General features: G+C 42.9%; 1 protein-coding gene across 2 annotated transcripts in view; it reads left to right on the forward strand.

Moving 5' to 3' along the window:
- Positions 1-10,505: 10,505 nt before the first annotated feature.
- Pkn2 (protein kinase N2) overlaps positions 10,506-22,820 on the forward strand; it is a 109,999-nt gene continuing 97,684 nt past the window's right edge. For both annotated transcript variants that reach the window (XM_027395881.2, XM_027395882.2), the window contains exon 1: positions 10,506-10,794. In XM_027395881.2, the coding sequence (XP_027251682.1) occupies positions 10,747-10,794 (48 nt within the window). In that variant the 5' untranslated portion in view covers positions 10,506-10,746. The remainder of the gene's footprint in view (positions 10,795-22,820) is intronic.

Consider the following 22,820-nt stretch of genomic DNA (forward strand, 5'->3'; position numbering starts at 1 on the left):
TGTGTGCGCGCGTGTGCGCGCGTGCGTACTTATGTATATAATTACATGTGAAATATATCATAATCTATTAAATATGTATATTCTAACACACACACACACAGTTCTATTCCTCTAGAGAACCCTGACTAATATACATGTGGTCTAGAAGCAGAAAGCAGTGAGTGGGTCAGAAAACGGTGAGTGGGGCTAGGCTTGCTTCTTTTAAAGAACCACCACAGGGTTGCATGAGAACTGTCTTTGTTATCAGGTTTCTCCTGCCAGTAGGCTGATCCTTGAAAGGTTTCACAGCATCTCACAGTACTGCCACTTTAGGGAGTAGGCTCCAAAGGCAGGAAGCTTTGAGGGGGCACGAGGCACACCCAAACTACAACAGGAGGAGAGGAAAGCATCCCAGTGTTCTTTGAGCCATAGTGCTTTGAAGTCTGTTACAAAAAGCCATCTACCATATACATCACTGTAGTAGCCTGATGCTGAGGAACTGACTGGGGGAGGTTAGCTTCCTGTGGCTCTCCTCTTCCTCAAACCCTCTCAGGCATTTTGCATGGTCAGTGGTTTTTGCACTTATTCCTCTGTACTGCCATTTTACAGATGCAGTTTTGCTCTAAAGCAAGCTCTAGTAAATGGCCATGTTTTTACATAAGCTGTCTCACACTCATGTTTCCTTTTTATTTTGACAAAGACAACTCAAATTTCTCATGTATTAACAGCTTTTCACAGGAAAAGCCCGTTGTTCTTGCTATGGTTGCATATGGTATGGTCCCACTTAACACTCATGTTGAAATTTGGTTCTTGCTATTTAACAGTGTTGAGAAGTGTAGTGATATCTTGCCTTGCCAGTGAACTTGTAGTAGTAGCCACACCCTTTGGGCGTGGTTTCAGGTGTGGGGACATGACCCCTTTAAGGGAGAAGCTCTGTGGGCTAGCTCTCTCTTGGGTTGCAGAGAACATCAGAAGGGCAGAAACTACATCTTCTGGAGCAAAAGGCTGCGGTGGTTATTTACTCTTATCTGTGTAAGTTGTTTCCCAATAAAACACCTATTTATCATCTAGCCTGGGTCTGGTGAACTCATTTTAACCCCGCCTTCAGAGAAGTGGTGGGTCTTTTACAAGGTGATTTGGATATTAAGAGGAGGACTGCTGGATGAGTGACACACCTATAACCCCGGCTCCACTTGGAGGTTGAAACAGGAGGCTTGAGTGTGACCCCATCACATAAATAGTGAGTATGAAGGGACTAGTGTCTCTCTCGTGGGAATGGGTTAATTCTCATGGAACTGGATTAGATAGTTCCAAAGCAGGTTGTCATTAGTGAGGGTGTGCTGGAGAGTTTATGCCAATTGAGGAGGGAACCTCAATTAAGAAAATTCCTCCAAAAATTGGGCTGTAGGCAAGCCTGTAGGGCACTCTCTTACTTAGTGATTGATGGGGAAGGGCCCGGCACATGATGGGTGGTGCCATGCCTGGACTGGTGGTCCTACGTTCTATAAGAAAGCAGTCTGAGGAAGCCAGTAAGCAGCACCCCTCCATGGCTTCTGCATCAGCTTCTGCTTCCAAGTTCTTACCTTGTTTGAGTTCTTGTCCTGACTTCCTTCAAGGATGGACTACAACGTGGACATGTAAGCAAAGAAACACCGCCCCCCCCCCCCCCGCAACTTGCTTTTTGTCATGGTCTTTAATCACAGTCATAGAAACCCTAACTAAGACAGAGGGTGTCACGTGTATGTTTTGCCTCTTCTATAAAAGAATGTTTGCAGCCAGGCATTGGTGGCGCATGCCTTAAATCCCAGCACTCGGGAGGCAGAAGCAGGTGGATCTCTGTGAGTTCGAGACCAGCCTGGTCTACAAGAGCTAGTTCCAGGACAGCCTCCAAAGCCACAGAGAAACCCTGTCTCGAAAAACCAAAAACAAAAAAAAAATGTTTGCTCTTCTGCTTTCTTCTTTGCATGAAATTCTTTATCAGGTCTAGCACGTGGACGTGGACTCCCCAGCCTCCAGAACTGTAAGACACAATCTCTATACCTCACACCGTCTCGGGCATTTCTTTATCGCAACAGAAAATGAAGTAAGCCTACTGTGGTAAGTCAGAAGGTCTGCAGGGACAGAGATCCCGTTTTCATTTTTCACACAGAGCATTGCTAATCCAGTCATCAGATGCAGTCCTACAGTTTAGCCACTCTGCTACTGTGGGGACTTGGAAAGATAGGCAAGGTCAAATCTGTTTCCATAGTAGTATTAGGTGGCCAATTATCTTTTTCACTCTGATGGCATTTTTCAGGGGTTTGTGAGAGAGGATAAGGCCATTACTTTAAAGATTAATGAGATGTAAGCCTGTATAGTCTTGGGTTTTAAAACTTCTTGCTAAAACAAAACATAGAATGAATGGCTTACAAAAATAGAAATTTCTTTCTCATAGTTCTGATGGCAAGAAGTCTGAGATCAGTGTGCTTCAGTGAGGGCGATTTTCAAGTTGCAGACTGCTGGATTCTTCTTGTGCCCTCACATTGTGTGCTGGAACACAAGGTTCTCTTGAACCTCTTCTACAAGGACACACATCTCATCCACGATAAAGGGTCTGTTATTGTGTGGATATGAAAAGTCCTTTACAGGCTGACATGTTTGCACTGTTTTGGGAAGTGGAAGCTTATGGAAATGGGTAGCCATGGGGCTGCAGGGGTCTGGCTAGTAGTTGTAGTTACCCCATTTCCAAGGAAACCTTACTTCATGCTAGGAATTTCCACCACCATGGATAATGCCACAGCTACTGAAAAACTATGAGGCCAAATAAATCCTTCCTTTCTTGTTTCTTGTCAGTTATTTGGTCACAATGTTGACAACAGTAATCTAGGCTCTATTCATATGACCTAAGTACTGTTCTAAGGTCCTACCTCCTAACATCACAACTGTTAGGATTCCAGCATAATGGGGGGGGGGGTCATTCAGTTTTTGAGACTGAGGGTTATACTAAAAACTGTTCTTTGCATATGAATTATGGGTTCTAGTTGTGAGCTTTTATGGGATTAATGAGTGTGTGAAGGAGTGCATCTCTGCATCTTAGCCTTTCCTTGGGCTCCTTTCCTTTTTTTTTTGGTCCTATTCTGATGTGTTAATCTTGTCTTATCTCACTGTTTTCATTTTATCATTCTGTAGAAGCCTGTTTATTTTTTCTGATGAGAGACAGAAAGGGGTGGATCTGGATGGGAGGGGAGACCATAACCAGGACATAGTATATGGTTAAAAAAATCCATTTTCAATAAAAGAAAAAATGTAAGAGCAAAATAAAACTTTAATTCTCTAATCGTAGTTTAAAACACATTTCCAGGACTTCAGACATCAGTGACTACATATCAAAAAGAAAGTAGCATTTTCTGATATGTCTTTCAGGAGAACTTTTATGTACTTGGAAGAAATTCCCAAATAATTTTATTTGGAATAACAATTGAAATATCAGGATCTGAGAATGATCAAACTATAGGAGGAAAAGGAGTAAGATTTACTTGTTTGTGGAAGGTAAAAAGAGGGTGGACTCAGCACTGCAGTGAAAGGCATCACCGCCTACAATGTGACCTTTTGTACGAAGGTAGTGAAGTCTTGAAATGCTGGAGATAGTGGCTTAAGGGGGGCCGGTCATGGATTGAGTCTCTGGCCCACAGCAATGCAGGTGCTCAGGAAATACAAGCAGTGTGGGTGCTGTGGAACTCTATGTGGGGAAGAAAGTGGCCAGCATTTGAAAAGAGCCCGGCAGAGCGTCCCGGAAACTGGAATGGGAGAGAGGCTCTTAACTTCAGAGGCTATACTCTGAGCATCCAACGCAACACTGTTTCATTCTCCTGTTAGTGAGTCCCTAAGATTGCTATACATTCTGAAATGTAGAAAAAAACCATAGTTTTTATTACTTGTGAAATACTATATTAAGCTATATAAACCATGTGTGCATTTCTAGTGCTTAAAGCCCAATAGAAGAGCTATATTATATATATATTGATTCTATAGAGAAGGAATTTAAATGCCTATAAAATGTGAAAACAAAGTACTGTGGCAAGACTCCATGGGGCCTAAGATGTAATTATTATTTATAATCTGCCCATCTGTTGATGCCAGGATCCTATGAGAACAAGTGTACCAGCTAGAGGAGGAGTCTTTAGAAGCAAAGGCTACCCCAGCTAAACTGTTGCTGTGCTTACCTGCTTGTATCCTAGAGCAGAATTGTGGTCACACTTTCACTTAAGGTTTTATCACCTTGACTAAATGGTTAGGGTAGTATGGGGATATGAATGCACACACATACATACACACAAAAATACATATGCACATACACATACACACAAAGATACATATGCACACATATGCATACACACAAAATGCATACATACTTATTAAAGAGATACAAAAAGCCCAAGAACAAACATAAAACATAGCAATGGGACTTCCTGGGAGACTGACAGTCACAAGAACCAAGCTGCCTGCTTCTTCTACGCTCCTGTCAACACAGACTGTCTCCTCTCTGCTTCTGCTTGCATTTCACTTTATTCTCCCATCTATTTTTTGTTGTTGTGGCTTGTTTGAAACAAGGTCTCACTATGCAGTCCTGGCTGGCCCTGAACCTGAACTCAAGAGGCCCACCTGCCTCTGCTTCTAGAGTCCCGGGATTAAAGGCATGTGCCATCATGGTAGGCCCTTCTGTCTATCAGTAAAATGGGCATTTTTTTGCACTATCATGACTCTATAAAGTACAACTTTGGCAGGGGAGGGGGGACGATGACTGAACTGACCTAATTTTCTTTCTCAAACTTATTTTGCTGCTTCCAAACTGTGGTTTTCCTCACTGTGTTCCAGCATGATTTAATCAAACGGGAAATGTAGCCAGTGTTTCCCCACTATCATTAGGACAAAGGTCCAAATCTTAAATGTGGCGTGAAACAGATAGGACCCACCTGCATTGGGTCTCCTTCATTGTGGTGTTCCTCTGTGTCTGAGGAAAACCATGCCCTGCCCCTTTGTCCCTTGCTGCTGAGCATGACAAAGGTTTGGCTGCTCTGCTAGTCTGAGTCCAGACTAAAGATGACAAGGAACAGGGCATGCAGCAGGAGACAAACTTTATAGACCCCTGAGAATCTTTCAGAATATTTTGTTCTGCAGCATAATGTAGCCTGTCCTGATACTCCCTCATCTCTTTGCTGCAGCTGGACTGGCCTTTCAGTAATAGCAAACTTGGTTCTATTGCCTATCCTTGGAGTTTATTTCTTCTTTTGCCCACATTTACCCACAAGGGAGATCCTACAGGAAGTGCTAATGATAAAGAAAAGGATCACTTGACCTTTGTGTAAAGTAAGCAGAGACACAAACTCTGGCATAGGACTGTAATCCTAGACCTCAGGGCTGAGGCAAAAGGACTGAAAATTCAAGGCTATTCAAGCTTGGCAATTTGGCAAGACTGTCTCCAGTTAAAAGTTACAAGTGGGCTGGTGCTGTATCTCAGTGGTTCAGCAATTGTCCAGTATGGGCAAAGATGTGGGGCACCACAAAAAATAATTAATTCATGAGCCTGAATTTAACTTGTCATCTTCTCTGGTTCAGAAAACATCAAGTTCTGTGAAGACAGAGACCAGATATGCTTTAGAGTCAAGAGGCAGTCCTGATACTTTCCCCTATTCTAGCATCTTCAAACTTGTGTACAGATTCCAAATGTGTATGGACCTGCATATGATCTACCAGAGGTCTGGCCAGTTTAGTGGAGGATCTAAATTCAGCTCAGACATCATGGCTTCAGAGATGTCTCCTCAGTGGGGAAGAAGATTTTCAGTGCAGGGGATGAGGCTGAACTGATGATATTCTCAAACCTGTCTGCCATAGTCACTACAGTTGACTTAACTCTTATGTGTTCTTGGCTTCAGTCTTGTCTTCAGTTACCCTCATATGGTACACAAGGGCATGGTCTCTAAAAGGAGATCCTTAAGGAAGGAAAAATGATGAGAAGATAAGTTTTTTTGTTTGCTTGTTTTTGGCTTTTCGAGACAGGGTTTCTCTGTATTACTTTGGAGCCTATCCTAGAACTCGTTCTGTAGACCAGGCTGGCCTAGAACTCAGAGAGATCCACTTGCCTCTGCCTCCCGAGTGCTAGGATTAAAGGTGTGCGCCACCACACCTGGTAACAAGATAGTTTTTTTTATTTCTTTTGTGTATTTGTGTGTACACTCAAATGTGCAGCTGCACACACAGTTGTGGGGAGCTCAGAAACTCTCCCCTCAGCTGCCATCCACCTTGGTTTTTGAAATAGGGCTTCTGACTCACCTGAATTTCAGCTGATTAGACTAGGCATGGTTGGCCAATGAGCCCCAGAGACCTGCCCGTCTTCCCCATGCTTCCCTGACCTCACCCCACCATTCCCACTAGAAGTGCATATCACTATACCTGGTTTTTTTCACCTGGGATCTTGGGGATGCAGGTTCTCATACCTATAGAGCAAACCCCCTATGGACAGAGCTTTCTCCCTGCTGGTTGGGTGCTCTCATTTTATCTTCCTGAGTTTAGGATCCTACTGTTATTAGCATTTACTCTCTGGACACTGGATGTGCAGTTCATCTGAATAGCTGTCTGCTTCAACAGGACTGAAAAAGCACAAAGTTAATTCTACCACAATTTTCCCTAAATAGTTCTCTATGGAAAGGAAAGGATATCCTAAAAGAGGAAGACAGAGATAACATGTTTTATATAGTCAATTGAAATTTTATATATTTCTGGTCATCTCTACTTCAAGATCTTTAAAATATATGTGGAAAAATTTAAGAGGTGCTATATAACGTGATTCAAACTAGGTATTTTAATGATTTTAACAGAAATTTAAACTTCTTTCCTCCTTTTTCTTTTTAAATATAAATCATACTATAATGAAGTGAACTGTACTTGGGATTCTCTAAAAACATTTCTAAGCAGGGGCTGGCACACATCTGAACATAACGCTTCTGAGTCAAAGTGATAAGCATTTCCATTAAAACTTTTCAAACTTGTATCAGTCTGTAAAGAATGATTCACTTTCTAGTAGCCCCCACCCCCCAAAAATCTGGGTGGTAGCTGTTAATTTGCTTTAAAAACTATGATTGTGCTGGGCGGTGGTGGCACTTGGGAGGCAGAGGCAGGTGGATCTCTGTGAGTTTGAGACTAGCCTGGTCTATAAGAGCTAGTTCCAGGACAGCCTCCAAAGCCACAGAGAAACCCTGTCTCAAACCCCTCCTCCCCCCAAATAAATAAAAAATTAAAAACTATGATTGTGCTGTTTTGTTGACTGCCTCCTCTTTGGGCTGTACTACTTTCCCTGAGCACAATTGATCTCAGAAATAATCTCTACAACTTTAAAAACATTGCAGGTGATCTGTAAGGTTAAGACTATTATACTTATTTGAACACTGGAAGCATGAAAGAATTGAAGTCTCTTCCTGTGATTAATATTCTGAGGGTAGTGCTCTTTGAGTTTACATGAGGACTCTATTTGAAAGCTTGGTGTAGAGTACAACCAGCCCAGGTGGCAAATGGAACACAGGTTCTAAGACTTAGCTCCTTTTCTGTGGCACTCAGTAGTAACACCATCTTTCTCCGAATTAGCAAGACTAGGATTTATAATTTTCAACTTATTGTAAGATCTGCGCTACATATGTGTCTCCTAGATCTAAAATTCCATGCTGCTGAAATATGAACATTTTCTCTTTGGATCTAAATTTATTTTTCTAAAGAATGCTCGTTGTATGTGTTTCTATTTTTCTAAGATCTTGCATGAGTTTGTTTGTTTGTTTGTTTGTTTATTTATTTATTTGAGACAGGGTCTCACTATGCAGCCTTTGCTGACCTGGATCTCATTATGAAGACCAGGCGGGCAACAAACTCAAGAATTCTGTCTACTTCTGCCTCCCACCTGCTGGGATTAAAGGGATGCACCACCACACCTGTATCTTAGTTTGGGTGAAAAGACACCATGACCAAGGCAACTCTTATGAGGAAAACATTTAATTGGGGCAGCTGGCTTACAGTTCCAGAGGTTCAGTCCAATATCATCATGGCCGGGGCATGGTGGCGTGCAGACAGATGTGGTACCGGAGCTGAGAGTGCTCCATCTTCACTCAGAGGCAACAAGAAGTCAACGGTGTATCACACTGAGGGACGCTTGAGCAAAAGAGATTTCAAAGCCTGTCCCCACACTGACACACTTTCTCCAACAAGGTCACACCTCTTAACAGTGTCACTCCCTTTAGGGGCCATTTTCTTCAAACCACCACACCTAAATTACATGAGTAAACCCAGGAGTAAGAATTCCATGAGTGATTCTTAATTTGACAGGTAACTGCCTACTGTGTGTATATTGGATATCTCCCATTTTTTCCTGAAGTAAGTACACACACACACACACACACACACACACCAGTAGGAATCCAGTGTCCCCAAATTGGACACTTTAAATGACAAGTTTTGTTATGCATATTCTATAATAACAATCATACTAATCATACACTCATTCCCCTTAACACTTTGTGCCTACCATTTAAAGTCACATTATAGTTATTTTGGACACAACGCTGCTGCTTCCCCAAGGCCCCCCAGCTCACTTGTTATGGACTCCTTCTCAATTTTACTTAAAACTCCAGGGTCTAACTCTCCCTGGCTCTTAGTTACTAGGGAAGGTAATCATACATCCTGGCTTCTCCAAGTGTTGTTAGTTCCTTGTTTCTTCTTGGATTAATAAGCCGCCATATTATTAGCAAGTGTTAAAAATGTTACAGAAACACTACAGTAAGTAAGAAGACAAAGCAATGTTTTTCAGATTCACAGATTTGCTTTTCTAGAAGCAAAGGTTATTAAAAGCTGATTCTAGCCCTAGCAAACTATTTCAAATTCTGCAGTATGATTAAGAAAGAAACTGGATGCATGGTAGTCTTGGCACACACCTTTAATCCCAGAACTTGGGAGGAAAGGCAAGTGGATCTATGGGTTCGAGGCCAGCTTGCCAGGGCTACACAAAGAAACCCTGTCTTGAAAAACCAAAAAAAAAAAAAAAAAAAGAAAAAAGAAAAAAACTGGATTTATGATTACAAATTAATATTTCATTGACGTTATAATCAATGTCTAGAGTGAAACAGTATTCCCAAGACGATATGGTAAAGTAACAGTGTTTAGCCACTAAACACATTCTAAAATTATGTAACTTAATATTTAAGAACCTGTTGCTTTTAGCATTTTCAACCCAGGCAATTCATTAAACATATACACAGTAAAACTTTTGAAGTAGACACCAGAAAGACTTTGTCAATATACTGTGAGTTGGAGTTCCCAAAGTGTGGATCTCCAATGTTGAACTGAAGAGTGAGACTTTCAGAGACAAACTAGCACAAGTTCAACACCAACCCAACAGCACAGTACTTCTCAGACTTGGAGCTTCCTACCTGAAGGCTGCAATTTAACCCCTACGTAATCTTTACGTAAATTGCCACTACCACTTTCTCCACCGCTTGTTACCAGCAATACAGACTTTTAAGCTTCAGAATCCCGAGTGAAGCACCGGCAGAGCACGTCGGTTCACTGATTTAGACAAAACAAACAAACAAAAAACTACAACCCAGGACTCGGTTGATACTTTCGATACAAAGTGTCACTTTTAGAGGTCTCGGCTTCGGCTAAGCGGACGATTTGGTTCTCATGTACACCTCCCCAAGCCCGGTGGCCTTTTGTCCCCTCCCGACCTTGATCCCGCCTGTCTCTTTTCAGAAAGAAAAGCTTTGTGAAAGCTTAGAGACGGCGAAAAGCAACAAGTGAGCTGATTCAACTTTGAGCTCAGTACTTTCCCAGCCCAACGCCCGCTTGCGGGGAGCGCTCGCTCGAGGGGAGGGCAGCTCGTGTGGGTCGCACCGGGAGGCTGTGCGGGCGCGAAGCTCGCCCCCTTCTCCGGGACGGGGCCTCTTCCAGGCCAGTTTGGCTCGCGGGGCACCGTACTGATGGCCAAGTGGCGCGGGGATGACAGGTGTGGGAGGGGGGCGAGGGGCGGCCCGGGGGGGACAGCTCGGGGCCTGGCCCGGGCTCGGGAGAAGGGCCCGGGGAAGGTAGGCCCGACCCGCGGCCGCAGACCAGAGCTAGCGTTCGCGCAGGGCCGTTAAACGCGGCCGGAGGTGGGTGTGGCCTGCTCGCTCTTCCCGCCTCCCGGCGACGCGAGCCCGGGCCTTTCGCCCCGCCCCTCCCGGCCCGCCCCTCCCGGCCCCGCCCGCGCCGGCTCGCCCCGGGGTCCCCGCCAACCCCGTCTTCCCTTCCCCCGCCCAGCCAGCCGGGGGCGGTGTCCACGGGCGTCACGTGCGCCGGCGGCCGCCAAGCGCGGCGGCTTTTGCGACGCGGTGACAGCCAAATGGTGCGACAGGAGGAGCTGCCGCCGCGGCCGCTGCGCCCCGCACCGAGAGCTGTGAGGCGGCTCCCGGCGTCGGCCTGAGGGAGCGGCGGACGGGACAGAGTCCGGCGGGCGGCGGGCGGCGGCGCGGCGGCGGCGGCGGGCGGGCGGCCAGGGGAGCGCGCCGAGGGCCCTCGCTCCCCGCGCTCTCCATGAGCCGGGCCGCCTCCTGAGCCGCCTGAGCCGCGCCTCCATGACTCCCTAGCTGCCGCTCCTCGCTCGCTCCCGCTCCCGCTCTCGCTCTCTCTGCGCTCCGCACCCCCCGCCCGGCTCCCGTCCCGCCTTCTCCCGCGGCCGCCCGGATTCAGGGGCCGAGGCCCGAGCGGAGCGCCATGGCGTCCCACCCCGACCGCGGGGACATCCTCCTCACCGAGCTGCAGGTAAGGGCGGGCCGGGGGACACCGCGGAGGGCGGCCGCGGGGTGGGCTCGGGGACGCCGCGCCCCGCGCCCCTGGCCCGCTGAGTGCGGAAACTCGCGAGGTGTCAGCCCGGAGCGGCTCCCCTCCCCCCCCCCACGCCCCGGGCCGCCTCCGCGCGCGATCGGAGGCCACCGGGCGGAGGGACCCCCCAGACCCGGCGGCGAGCGGGCGAGCGCCGCGAGCGGGCGGGGTCGAGTGCTCGCTCGGGTCCCTCCGGTGTCGCCGCCCCGCCCGCGCCCCCCCCCCAACCCGCTCCCTAACTCCTTTGAATGACTCCCAGGCTGTGGGCGGTTCCCTCCCCTTCCCCTCCGACAGCACAAAGAGCGAGCGCCCCCAGAACCGGAGCCCCTGAAGTGGTGGCCTGGCTCCGCCGGCCCTCTCGAGGTGACCGAGAGCCTTTAGCTCAGGGTGCGGGCCGCGGCGTCCTTCTCCTTACTTTCCCTCGGTGACTCAGTGGGAGAGAGAGCGAGCGAGAGAGAGAGAGATAGGTGGTCCCTCGGATGGATGGATGGATGGTTCCCCCCTGCTCAGATCCGGAAGTTCAGATGCTGATGCTCCCCCCAACCCCCACCCCCACCCCAGGACTTTCATTTTCCCTCCGGTTTGGACACCAGAGAAAGGGCTCCAGAAGTTGTTTACAAACCAGAGACCGGTTTGATTAAGTGAAAACGTTAGGCAGCACATGTCCGCAGAAGATAACAAAGTAGATCCCGTAGTGTAGTGCGGGTCGGAGCAACAGTGTTCCTTCCTGTTTCTAGCTTAAATATTTGATGATGTAGGCACGATTTATGTTTTCAGACCTCTGTGGTGTAGGAGACTGGCGTTTATACACTTTTTTATTACTCTGGAGTACGCAAGAGACGTTTACATCTGAATGAAAGTTTTGTCTCCCCTTATTTAAACTGATTTTTGGTTTTTTGAATTATACTCATATTTACGCTGCTCAAAGATTAGGGGTGAAGACTGATACAGTTGCATTTCTTCTGGAAAAGTTGGACAGTTCTTTTATGTTTTTAACAACTGAATCTACAGGGTTGATTATGATGATAAAATTACTCATTGCTCCTCCCTGTAAATTTCTTGTTGAAATGCATTTTTCTTAGATCCGAGTATAAGCCTAGTCTGTTGGCAAATCCGATGTAAGCTTAAACGCTTTGCTCTGATAGCTGGTATGTCTTAAAACAAAGTTAAGAGACCTGAGCAGGGTCCAACACTAAACTGCTGCACGTGTGCAATCCTTTGGAAATGCAAAGTGGAATTTCCTGTCATTTGAAAATGCTATTATATAACGTTTTAATTACAATTAGCTTTTAGTAATCAGCTCTTCACGGCACGCATTTGCTAAATGAATAGATTCTGTTTTTAATTTGCATGCTTCTAAAAGATGTCCTGAAGTTTTTGGAAATAGCATATATTGCCTAACTTTGAAGCATGAAAAGCACACATTCATTCTTATAGCAGAAAATGCCATTAAAACATTTTTCTATCAGTGGTGTTAGAGTTATAAAATTTATGGCATCCTTGAATTTTGGGGGGTTGACATAAATGGCACTTATTTTGCCACTATAACAGAAAACATTTTTATGTTTATTAAATTATATTTTGGATCTTTTTGTTAGTAATGTCAGTTTTGGCAGTAACAAGCAAGTTAAAGAGTGAGAAACAACTTTAAATATGACAGTTTAAGTAATGAAAACAATATAAGGAACACCTGATGCAGTTATGCTTTATAATGATAAAGTATAACTCCCCCTGAAAAAATAATAGTTCTTATCAAGTGTTACTTTAATAATAACCTTTACATTGTCAATATATGTCTGGAGCATTTTTCTTGGTTTATTGTACTTTCAGTTCTAATAAAAGTTATTGCATTTAAAGGTTATCATGTTTATTAAAATACTTAACTACATGAATCACTTAAGATACATGACCATAAAATATACTTCATTTATTCAAATACTTCATTTGGTCATGAAACAAATGTAATTGACCCAATATTTGTCAAAAGTTTACTTAGTCTTTTTCTTAAAGCTTCTGAATTGTTTGAATTTATTTAGACTGAAAACTACTTTAATATGAATTTCTTAATGTTTATCTGCCAAACACACTTCTAAGTATTTAAATATTAAGTTATATAACCAGTTTTAAAATGTGTCTTGTCTTAGCTTAGGAATACTGTTTCAGACTAGACATTGATTATAACTTCAATGAAATAGTTACTTGTAATATCATCCAGTTTCTTTTTTAATCATACTGTAGAATTTGAAATAGTTTGCTAGAGTTGGAATTGGCTTATTAATAATCTTTGCTTCTAGACAGGCAAAACTATAAATTTAAAACACATTACTACTTTGTCTTCATACTTACTGTAGTGTTTCTGTGAGTAACGTTTTTAACTCTTGCTAGTAACCATGGAGGCTTATTACACGAGGACACATTAATAGAGTGCACTAACTAACTTTGATGGCCTGAGCTTTGAAGGTGCAAGGAAGAATGTTTGTTACAGAAACAACAAAAACAGGCTGGTAAAAAATCATAATGAATATTTATTTCATTTGAAGCATAGCAGGAAACTTATATTTGTGAGGCCAAAAACCCTACATTTTATTTCTAAGGAAACTGAGATTACTACAAAGTATAAAGAATCTCCAAATGAGGCCTGGCGTTGGTGGCACACACCTTTAATCCCAGCACCGGGGATGCAGAGGCAGGAGGATCTCTGAGAGTTCGAGGCCAGCCTGGTCTCCAGAGCGAGTGCCAGGATAGGCTCCAAAGCTACCCAGAGAAACCCTGTCTCGAAAACAAACAAACAAACAAACAAACAAATCTCCAAATGGCTATTGCAGTAATTTTAGAGAATCCAGAACCAAGTATTTAGTAGAACCAAATATTCAAAATAATCTTATTGATGTTGGTGATTTATCTCCTCATCAAAGTTCCTAGTGAAGTGTTTGTTTGGGTAAAGGAAATTTGCTCAAATGAAAAGTTATGGTAGTTAGCTTTAAATTACAAATGTAAATGTCAATTGAATATCTATCAAAACTATTGAAGGATCTAAATATGACAAGCTGATTTTTACTTTCTAGAATAGCATAAATAGCATTTGTACTAGTAGAGAGTTTTATGAAAGTACAAATAGGATTTATTTTTTGCTGCTTATCAGACACTGTTCTTAGGTATCTTGTGTGCTTTCTTTGATATTCACAAAACTCTAGTAGTGTAAGATTTGTTACTTCCATTTCAGGAATTAGGAAACTATCCTCAAGAGTATTAAGTTGTCTGGCATGGTTGGTATAAAAGGATGTGAGGGGGTCCTTGGAGAATCTCATGGCTGCTGAGGGACAAACATGCCATATAGACAAAACTTATGTGGGAAGTTTTATTGGGGGAAGGGGAAGGAAGAGAGGGGTGGAGGGAGAGAGAGAGAGAGACAGAGAGAGGCAAAGACTTCCCTGCCTCTTCAGAACAGCTAGAGAGAGTGGGAGGAGGCGGAGCTTGTGTCTTAAAGGGACCTTTTGTATCTGCATGCAGAGCCAGGGTACTGGGTGCCCTGCACCCCCCAAGGGGCGGGGCCAAAGTGTGCCTGGATGCTGTCACTGGTGGCACATGTCGTTAATTTCAACACTCAGAAGGCAGAAGCCAGAGGATTGCTGTGAGTTTGAGGCCAGTCTATGCACTGAGTTCTGGCTAGCCAGGGCTAAGTAGTAAGACCCAGCCTCAAAAACAAAACCGGCAACTAACCAACAAACAAGAATGTTAAGTAAATTTCCCATGGTTATGTTGTTAACTCTAAATTTGAACTCTGATCTGTGTGTTTTTAATTACAGCACTAAATTGTCTCTGTTCTGTGGATTCATGAATGTTTTGTATTCCAGTGTTGTATGAAAATTTCTAAAACTAGGTCAGAGTTAGCTTTGTTGTAAACTTTAAGATGCCGATAGAATCAGGAAAAAGTGGTGTTCATATTTTATTTGGTAGTGTGTAATTTAACTGTGCTTTATTAATTTCAAATAGGGTGCACTATTCCACAAAGAGTAACAGTATAGACAACCTTTTCCAGGTTTTCTTCACTTAACAGTTTCTTGACTTCTCTCAACTGTTTCTGATGAGAGGCATCAAAAGCTTGTGGAAAAATCTCCCTAAGACTGTTCTGGCTAGCCAGGTGACTGTTGATAGGTTACATTTTAAGTTTGTGCGTAAGCTAGTTCTGTGCTGGCACTTTGAAGGTGCTTGGTATACTGATAAGAATGCTCCATTTGTTACCTACAGTAAGGACCATCCTGATCATTTTAAGGGATGTTCATTATAATTAGTGTCCTGTGCAATTACAGTTAACCCTTTTATCCTTGGGTTCTTCATCCATGGATTCAACCAAATGCCTCTGTCCCCCAAGTGCTTTGATCTCTGAGTTTGAGGTCAACCTGATCTACATAAAGTTCCAGGAAAGCCAAAGTTACACAGAGAGACTCAATCTCAAAAAAAAAGAAAAAAGAAAAAAAAAGTGTGAGGAGGATAGAGAGATGGCTCAGGGGTTAGGAGCACCATCTGCTCTTCCAAAGGACCCAGGTTCATTCCTCACACCTACACAGCAGCTCACAGCTGTCTGTAACTCCAGCTCCAGGGTATCCAGCATCCTTAGACACACATGTGGACAAAACATAAAGTAAAATAAATAAATTGTTCAAAAAAACTCAACTACATCTGTATTGTGCATGTACAAATATTTTTGTGTCATTCCCCCAAACAATATACCATTTGCATTGTATTGGAGAATGTGTGTAGATGATATTACAAATACAATGATTCCTTGAAATAAATAGGGGATTCATTCCATGTTACCTGGATCTCAGAATTCTTGGATGCTTAAGTCTTGTATGTGAAATGGCATGGTATCTGCATATAGCCTACACAATCTTCCCTTTTGCCTTCAATCACCTGGAGATTATTTATAATACCCAGTTCATACATGCTAAAGTGCTGCATTATAAAGATGGACTAATGCACAAGAATTATATAGTATCGATAGTAGAGTATATCCATTTAAAAGATTTGCAATGACTACTTTGCCTAATTAGTTAATGGTTTATTGCCTGGGCACATAGGCATTTTAATTTATTGGAAAGTAATTATGACAGACTTTGGAATTTATATTTGGTTATAGATTTGCCACCTAGTATGCTAATGTGTGCTAAGTAGCATATATTTTATACCTTAGTCTTTTTGTTTTCCCTTCCCTATAGTTACAAAGAGAGATGGTTATTGTGCATGTTTCAGAGCTTTCTTTGAATGAATTACATAGTTTTTTTTTTCTTTTATTAAACCCCAGACATACTGTTCTGAGTCATTGTCATAATAAGTACTAATGGACCACCACTTTCCCTCTTCCAAATATCAAGGCTTTGTTTCCCTCTGTCTCTTCATCCCGTAGTTTGCCTGCTTATCAACCCATATAGTCATCACTATGAATAATGTGGTTATTTTTTTCCTCGTGTAATTTTATAGAATGTACAATCCTAACAGATGTGTCTTCTACCTTAGTTTTTATATAATTGTGTTGAATATAATCTTTTTAACTTTGTTTTCCACCTCTTTTAGATAAATTTATCATATTATTGCATGCTGCTGTAATGTAAAGCATTGATTATAATTTCATTAAGTAGATATTTCCTATTGTTTGATATTTGAATATTTAACTGTTGTTGGTAATTTATTTGCTACTCATAGTTGTGAGTAAAGATACCATGGACAGTCTGTGTTTGTTTCCTGTGTATGTGTATGAAAGAGCTGCTTTGCAGAATTGGTTAATACCTTTAGCATTAAGTGGTGATACTGAACTTCCTATGGGATTATATGAATTTATAATGCTGCCAACAAATATGTAAGAGAATAAAGGTTTCTTTTTGTTTATAATGCTGCCAACAAATATGTAAGAGAATAAAGGTTTCTTTTTGTTATCTGTCCTTTTCAACACTATAGTGTGTTTTTAACTTTTACAAATCAAAAGGCCATAATACATTGTCTCTTGATCCTGATGTTTCCTGATTATCATGGTATAGAATATTTCTTTTTGAACATTTATCTTTATTATTTTGAATTATATATAGGTGTGTTGTTTGATATGGATATTTGCATTTGAGTGTAGGTGCCCACAGAGGTCAGAGAGAAGTGTTTGGATTCCCTGGAGCTCGAGTTAGACATGGTTGTGAGCCTCCTGACCTGGATGCTGGGAACCAAAGTTATGTCCTCCTCTGTAAGAGCAGCAACTGCTCTTTAACTACTGAGCCATCTCTCCAGCTACCCTGGAAACATCCTTTTTGTTTTTTGACCTTTTGCTTTTTCTTTAGTTGAATTCGTTTTCTTTTCTCTTGTCCATTTTTCCTTTTTTATTTTTTGTTTGCTTTGATTTGTAAGAGTTCTGTATATTCTTTATTCTAAATCTCTGTATATTGTGAATTTCTTCTTTCAGTTGCTAAATTGTTATTCAGTTTAGAGGGTTGTTTAGGAAGAACAGTTTTAAATGTTTTACCATTTTGGGAAATATTCAGAATCATGATCTACAACCTTGCAGTTATTATTTGTTACAGATTTGGCATAAAAATAATAAAAGTATAATTTATATCTATGGATTTGTAAACTTTCCAAATGAAAAGCCCCATGTAGTTGTATAAAATGTTGTATATCTCACACATGCAAAACACCTAAATGTTAATTTAGAGTAAATGTGGAAGTAAATACGAAAATTATTTTTTTAACACTTCTTTATTGATTCTGGGAGTTTCATATCATGCACCCCAATCCTGTTCACCTCCAGGTCCCTCCCTCCTCCCTTCATCCCTGCCATGCCCCCCACATAAGGCAACAAATCAAAGTGAGCAAGCAAGCAAGCAAACAAAAGCAAATATAAAAACCCCCAAACAAAACCATAGCAGGAAAATCTCTGCGTCTTCTTTCCTGCTTCTAACACCACTGTATTCGTCCTGGTGGCAAAGGAGAGTAGCATGCCATATGTATAGTGTACCTCTTCGTCCCATCAGTTTTACTGGCAAATGTCTATTGCAATGAGTCACTGAGACATCAGGTTCAAGGCCTCTGGTTTCTGGTCCATCATATCATCATTATTGGGTCCTCACCAGAACTCCTGGGATATCTTGTGGCTGCCTCGGGTCTTAGAGATCTTTCGGGTATTGTCCCACAGGACTGGTCCCTTCACCAACTTAAGTATGTCCTAGATAGGGTAGATGCTAAGCTGGGTCAATCCAAGGCCTGCCTGTGGGCCTGGATAGTAGCCAAGCTGGTTAGTCCTGGTGAGTGGGTGGAGTCAGCTCCCCTACATTCATACCCTCAGGGTCAGTTTACTCTGGCCTGTGGTGAAGAGTAGGGGCCATCTCTTCAGTGTGCAGGGGCCAACTCTCTTGCTGTAGTGTCTAGCGATAAGCAAGGCCAGCTTTCCCATGGCCAGCTTAGGGCAGGGCCAGCTCAGCATTGCCCTCTGAATTCAGTTCACATGGTTCCTAGGGTCTCCTGAGGTATCACAGGTCACAGACATCCACAGAGACCCACACAGACATGGCCCTAGTCAGCAGCTTGGGCCCAGTGGATATTCTGGCTCTTGGAGGGTAGAGGGACAGGCCACTCAGGTGGGAATGGTTGTGGCCCTAACCTTTTGCCTCTATGTGACCTTTGGTGGCAATGCAGGACCTGGACTTCAGCGCAGACCCCAGCCATGGTAGAACCATGGTCCTCAACAGTGCCTGGGTCTGGATATTACCACTGCCCCAGGTAGATGGCCCTGAGACACCAACATGGCCCTCGATCTCTGGTGTCTACCTGGCCTTCGATGGTAACTGGTGCATCGGACATCAGCACAGACCCTGGCTGCAGTAGGGCCACAGACCGTTGACATGGTCCTAGACTGCAGCTCTGGCCTGGATGTCACCATGACATTGATTAGATCTGGATGCATCCTGGCTTTCAAACACCAACCTGGACTCAGGTGGCTGATCTGACCCTGGGCATCCTCATGGCACTTGGTGGCAACACAAGCCTCATTTGTCAATCCAGACCCTTGATGCTGTAGACCATGGACCCAGACATGGCCCTCGGTGGCAGTCTGGGCCCAGATGACAACATGACCCCTGGTGGCAGCACAGTCCACCTGTATCTGTATGGCCCCTGCTGTGGCATGGCCTTCAGACTTCAACCAAGTTGCAGTCTCTGGCCTAGGTCCTGTGCCTCTGTATTTGCCTAGTGGCAACCTAGTCCACAGATTTCAACATAGACCCTGGCAGCAGCTTGGCCTGCTTGACATCCTAGCTCCGAGTGGTAATCCGGCAACTTGGATCAGGATGGCTTTGGTAGCGGTATGGCCCCTGGATACCAATGAAGCCACAGGTTGCCGCCCAGTCCCCAGGCTTCATGGGACATGGGCATCAACATATACTTTGACTGTGGTAGGACCACGGATCCAGGTCCTTGGCTGGTTGTCACCATAGTCCTAGGTGGCAGCAAAGCCCGTGCGGATTGGTATGTCCCCAGCATCATAATGGATCGTGGACCCAAACCACAGGCTAAGGAGGCGGTCCAGGCCACTGGAATCCGCACAACACTCAAGGAAAAGAGGCAGCATGGGCATCAGCATTGATCATAGCTGCTATAGAGACAGGAACCCCGATATGGCCCTTGGCAGCAGCCTGGCCTGGACAGTATCACAGCCCTAGGTGGCAAGTCTACTCCTCACCACCATCACCATGAATCCAGGTGGCAAGCAGGTCTCCAACATCTGCCAACTCCTCAGCATATTCATTTTTTCCTTTCTGCATCTTTCCATAGCACATGAACCATTCCATTTCTCTATTACTTCCAGTTCTCCACCACATATTTCCTTACTGTAATAAGGCACACATGCCCAGTGCCACAAGGTACCTGGAGGACCCCTCACTGTCTTCCTGCCAACCAGGGTCTGGAGGACTCCAGGTGTCTATTGGCTTTTTAGCCCCAGGGAACTAGCCTCCATCTGAGTGGTTGAGCATCAGGTTGAAAATTATTTATGTGAATAGTTGGTAAAACTGCTCATTTTCTCATTCCATTTCTCTTAAATTACTTAATACTGTTTGTCATCGTTAATATTTAATTCTTATCTTTACTAGACAGTATGTGTATAATTTTGAGTCAGTTATTCCCATATTTGTGTAGCTTGTCAATTTCGGAAGTTGGTCCGATTTAATATTGAGTGTGAAACAAAAATGTTATTCATTTTCACAGTTTACTAATATTTGCAAACCTAGAATCCTAAGAGCAGTTTTTCTGACTTCTGTGGTATCTTTTGGTGATGAAAAATTTTAAATTTTTAATGTATTTGTCCATGTTTTCTTGTATTATAATTGCCTTACATCCTTTTAAAGAATTTTAAAAGAAATTGCTTCTTAAACCCAATTCCTGAGTTAAAAGACATGTACCCATGTTTTCTCGTAAGACATTATTGTTTTTGAGGCAGTCTTCCCTAGGTAACCTAGAGTGGCCTTAAATTTACACTACTTTTATCTTAACTACCAAGTGCTGAGGTCACAGATTTGTGCCATCACTTCTGGCTTCTACTAAAATATATGATGCTTTACTTTATTATTTTTTATGTTTAAGTCATTTGATATCCTTTTTAAAAGAGCAGCTTTATGTTCGAAGCAGAACTGAGGAAGGCACATATTTCCTAACTACCATAACCACATGTAGCTTCCCCTGTTTCCATGCTCATCAGAATATGTTTATTGACATTGATTAACATGCATTAATGCAGCATTTTCATCCAAAGCCCAGTCTACATTAGGTTCACTATATTTGATGGATTTTCTTAACATATTTGGCTTTTTAGCCAACATGATAACATATTTACCTTTGTCTTAGGGTTTCTATTGATGTGATGAAATACCATGACCAAAAGCAACTTCAGGAAGAAAAGGTTTATTTTGCTTTTACTTCCATATCACAGTTCATATTTAAAGGAGGTTCACATCAAAAGAAGTCAGGGTAGGAATTCAAATAGGGTAGGAACCTGGAAGCAGGAGCTTACACAGAGGCCATGGAGGAATGCTTCCTCCATGCTTGCATTTTTGTGGCTTGCTCAGTATGCTTTCTTATAGCATCCAAGATCATCTGCTCAGGAGTGGCACCACCTACAATGGGCTGGGCCCTCTCTCATGGAACACTGATTAAGAAAATGCCCGAAGGCTTGCCTACTGTTAATCTATGGAGGCATTTTCTCAGCTGAGGTTCCTCCCTCATAAAATTAGCCAGCACAACCATTATTCTGTCATTCAGAGTCGTGGACTAAGAATCCTCTCTGCCTCTCTTCATTTCTCCCTCTGCTCTGTTCCCTGAGAGCAGCTGATGTTTTCAGTTTTTGTAGCTTTTCTTTTCCAGAATGGCATGTAGTTGAAGTCACGCTTTATTATGTAGCATTCACACTTTCACTTCTTTTACACAGTATTATGCACTTCTGTTTCCTCTGTATCCGTTCATGATTTGGTAAGTATTTTTTTCTGAGGGAGGGTCTCATGTATCACAGACTGGCTTTAGACTTGCTATGTAGCCTAAAATGACCTTGAACTTCTGGATCCTTTTGCCTCCATTTACCAAGCACTAGGATTGTAGGTGTGTGCTACTCCACCACAGATTATGTGGTGCTGGGGATCAAACTCGTGGGTACTAGGCATGTAGTCTACCAATGGAACTACATCTCTAGCCCAATATTGTCTTGCCTCTTTCTTGACTTGTATTCTGCTGTTTGGATGTACTGTTTTTGGTTCATTTACTTACTAAAGAACATCTTGGTTGCTTCCAAGTTATAAAATAATGAATAAACTACTAAGAATATCCTGTACAACTTTCTGTGTGGGTACAAGTTTTTAATTTCCTGGGATAAATACCAAGTAATGTAACTGTTAGATTGTGTGATAAGAGCCTATCTAGTTCTGTCACTCCCAATCCATACTCCAAATTGATTGCAGTATACACTCACCCACAAGGAATAATAGTTTCTCTGTCTTCACATACTTTGCAGCATGGAATAATGTCCTCAATTTTAGCTACTCTAAGAGGTATTGTGCCTCATTTTAATAGTTGATTTTTGATTATTGAGTAAATATCTGGGTTATCCTCTTAACATTTAAAACTTTATAATGTATATAAAACACCCTTATTATAAATTTTAGAATACCTTTTCATCAGCTGGGATCATGACTAAATTAGCTTTATTTGACTCAGTTTTTCTGGTTACAATTGAGGCTGTATCATACTATGTATATTAGAATTATGCCTGAAGTTATCCTTACTTAATTTGTAGCTGGCTTCTTCCTTGTAATATTAGTTTGTGTTTTGTCACTTTATTCCCTAAAATCTGTGTCAGTAAAGGTCATTCTTTAACTTCTCTGTTGACTCCCATAATATTCACCATTTATAGCTTAAGCTTTACATTTTCTCCAAGTCCAACCCATTCCTGCTCCTTTGTAACCAAGAAACCACTTACCTTGTCATCGTATGCCACAATGCAAACCTACTTAACCTTCTCTTTAAACTTCAGATTTTAATCCTTCTCTCCCTTCAGTCCCCATCCCTACCACATTTTAATGGGACATTGTTTTGCTTTACTGGGTTGTCTCAAGCCCTTACCAGGTTTTGACCTGGGAGGAATGACAAAGTCATTGAGTTGGTTTTGAGTATATAAGTTTTACTTCACATTTATGTCAAAGTAACACACAAGCATAAGCAAACAATCCTAAGAACCACAGACAATAGGCTCACAGCAGGGGGTTACCTCTCCTGTGGCGGCCTGAAGGTTCAGGCTAGGGGACTTCTGTTCCTCTGGATTCAAGCTGTTGAGTCTCCTGAGGGCCTGGTGTCATGGTATTGGGTTCAGAACAGGCAGCACTCAGCTTGATGGACTGGTTGTTTTAGGTTATCGGAGGAGAGCTCCAGGACATAGAGTGAGTCGTGGT

The sequence above is a fragment of the Cricetulus griseus genome (assembly GCF_003668045.3).
Source record: "Cricetulus griseus strain 17A/GY chromosome 1 unlocalized genomic scaffold, alternate assembly CriGri-PICRH-1.0 chr1_0, whole genome shotgun sequence".
Taxonomy (NCBI): domain Eukaryota; kingdom Metazoa; phylum Chordata; class Mammalia; order Rodentia; family Cricetidae; genus Cricetulus; species Cricetulus griseus.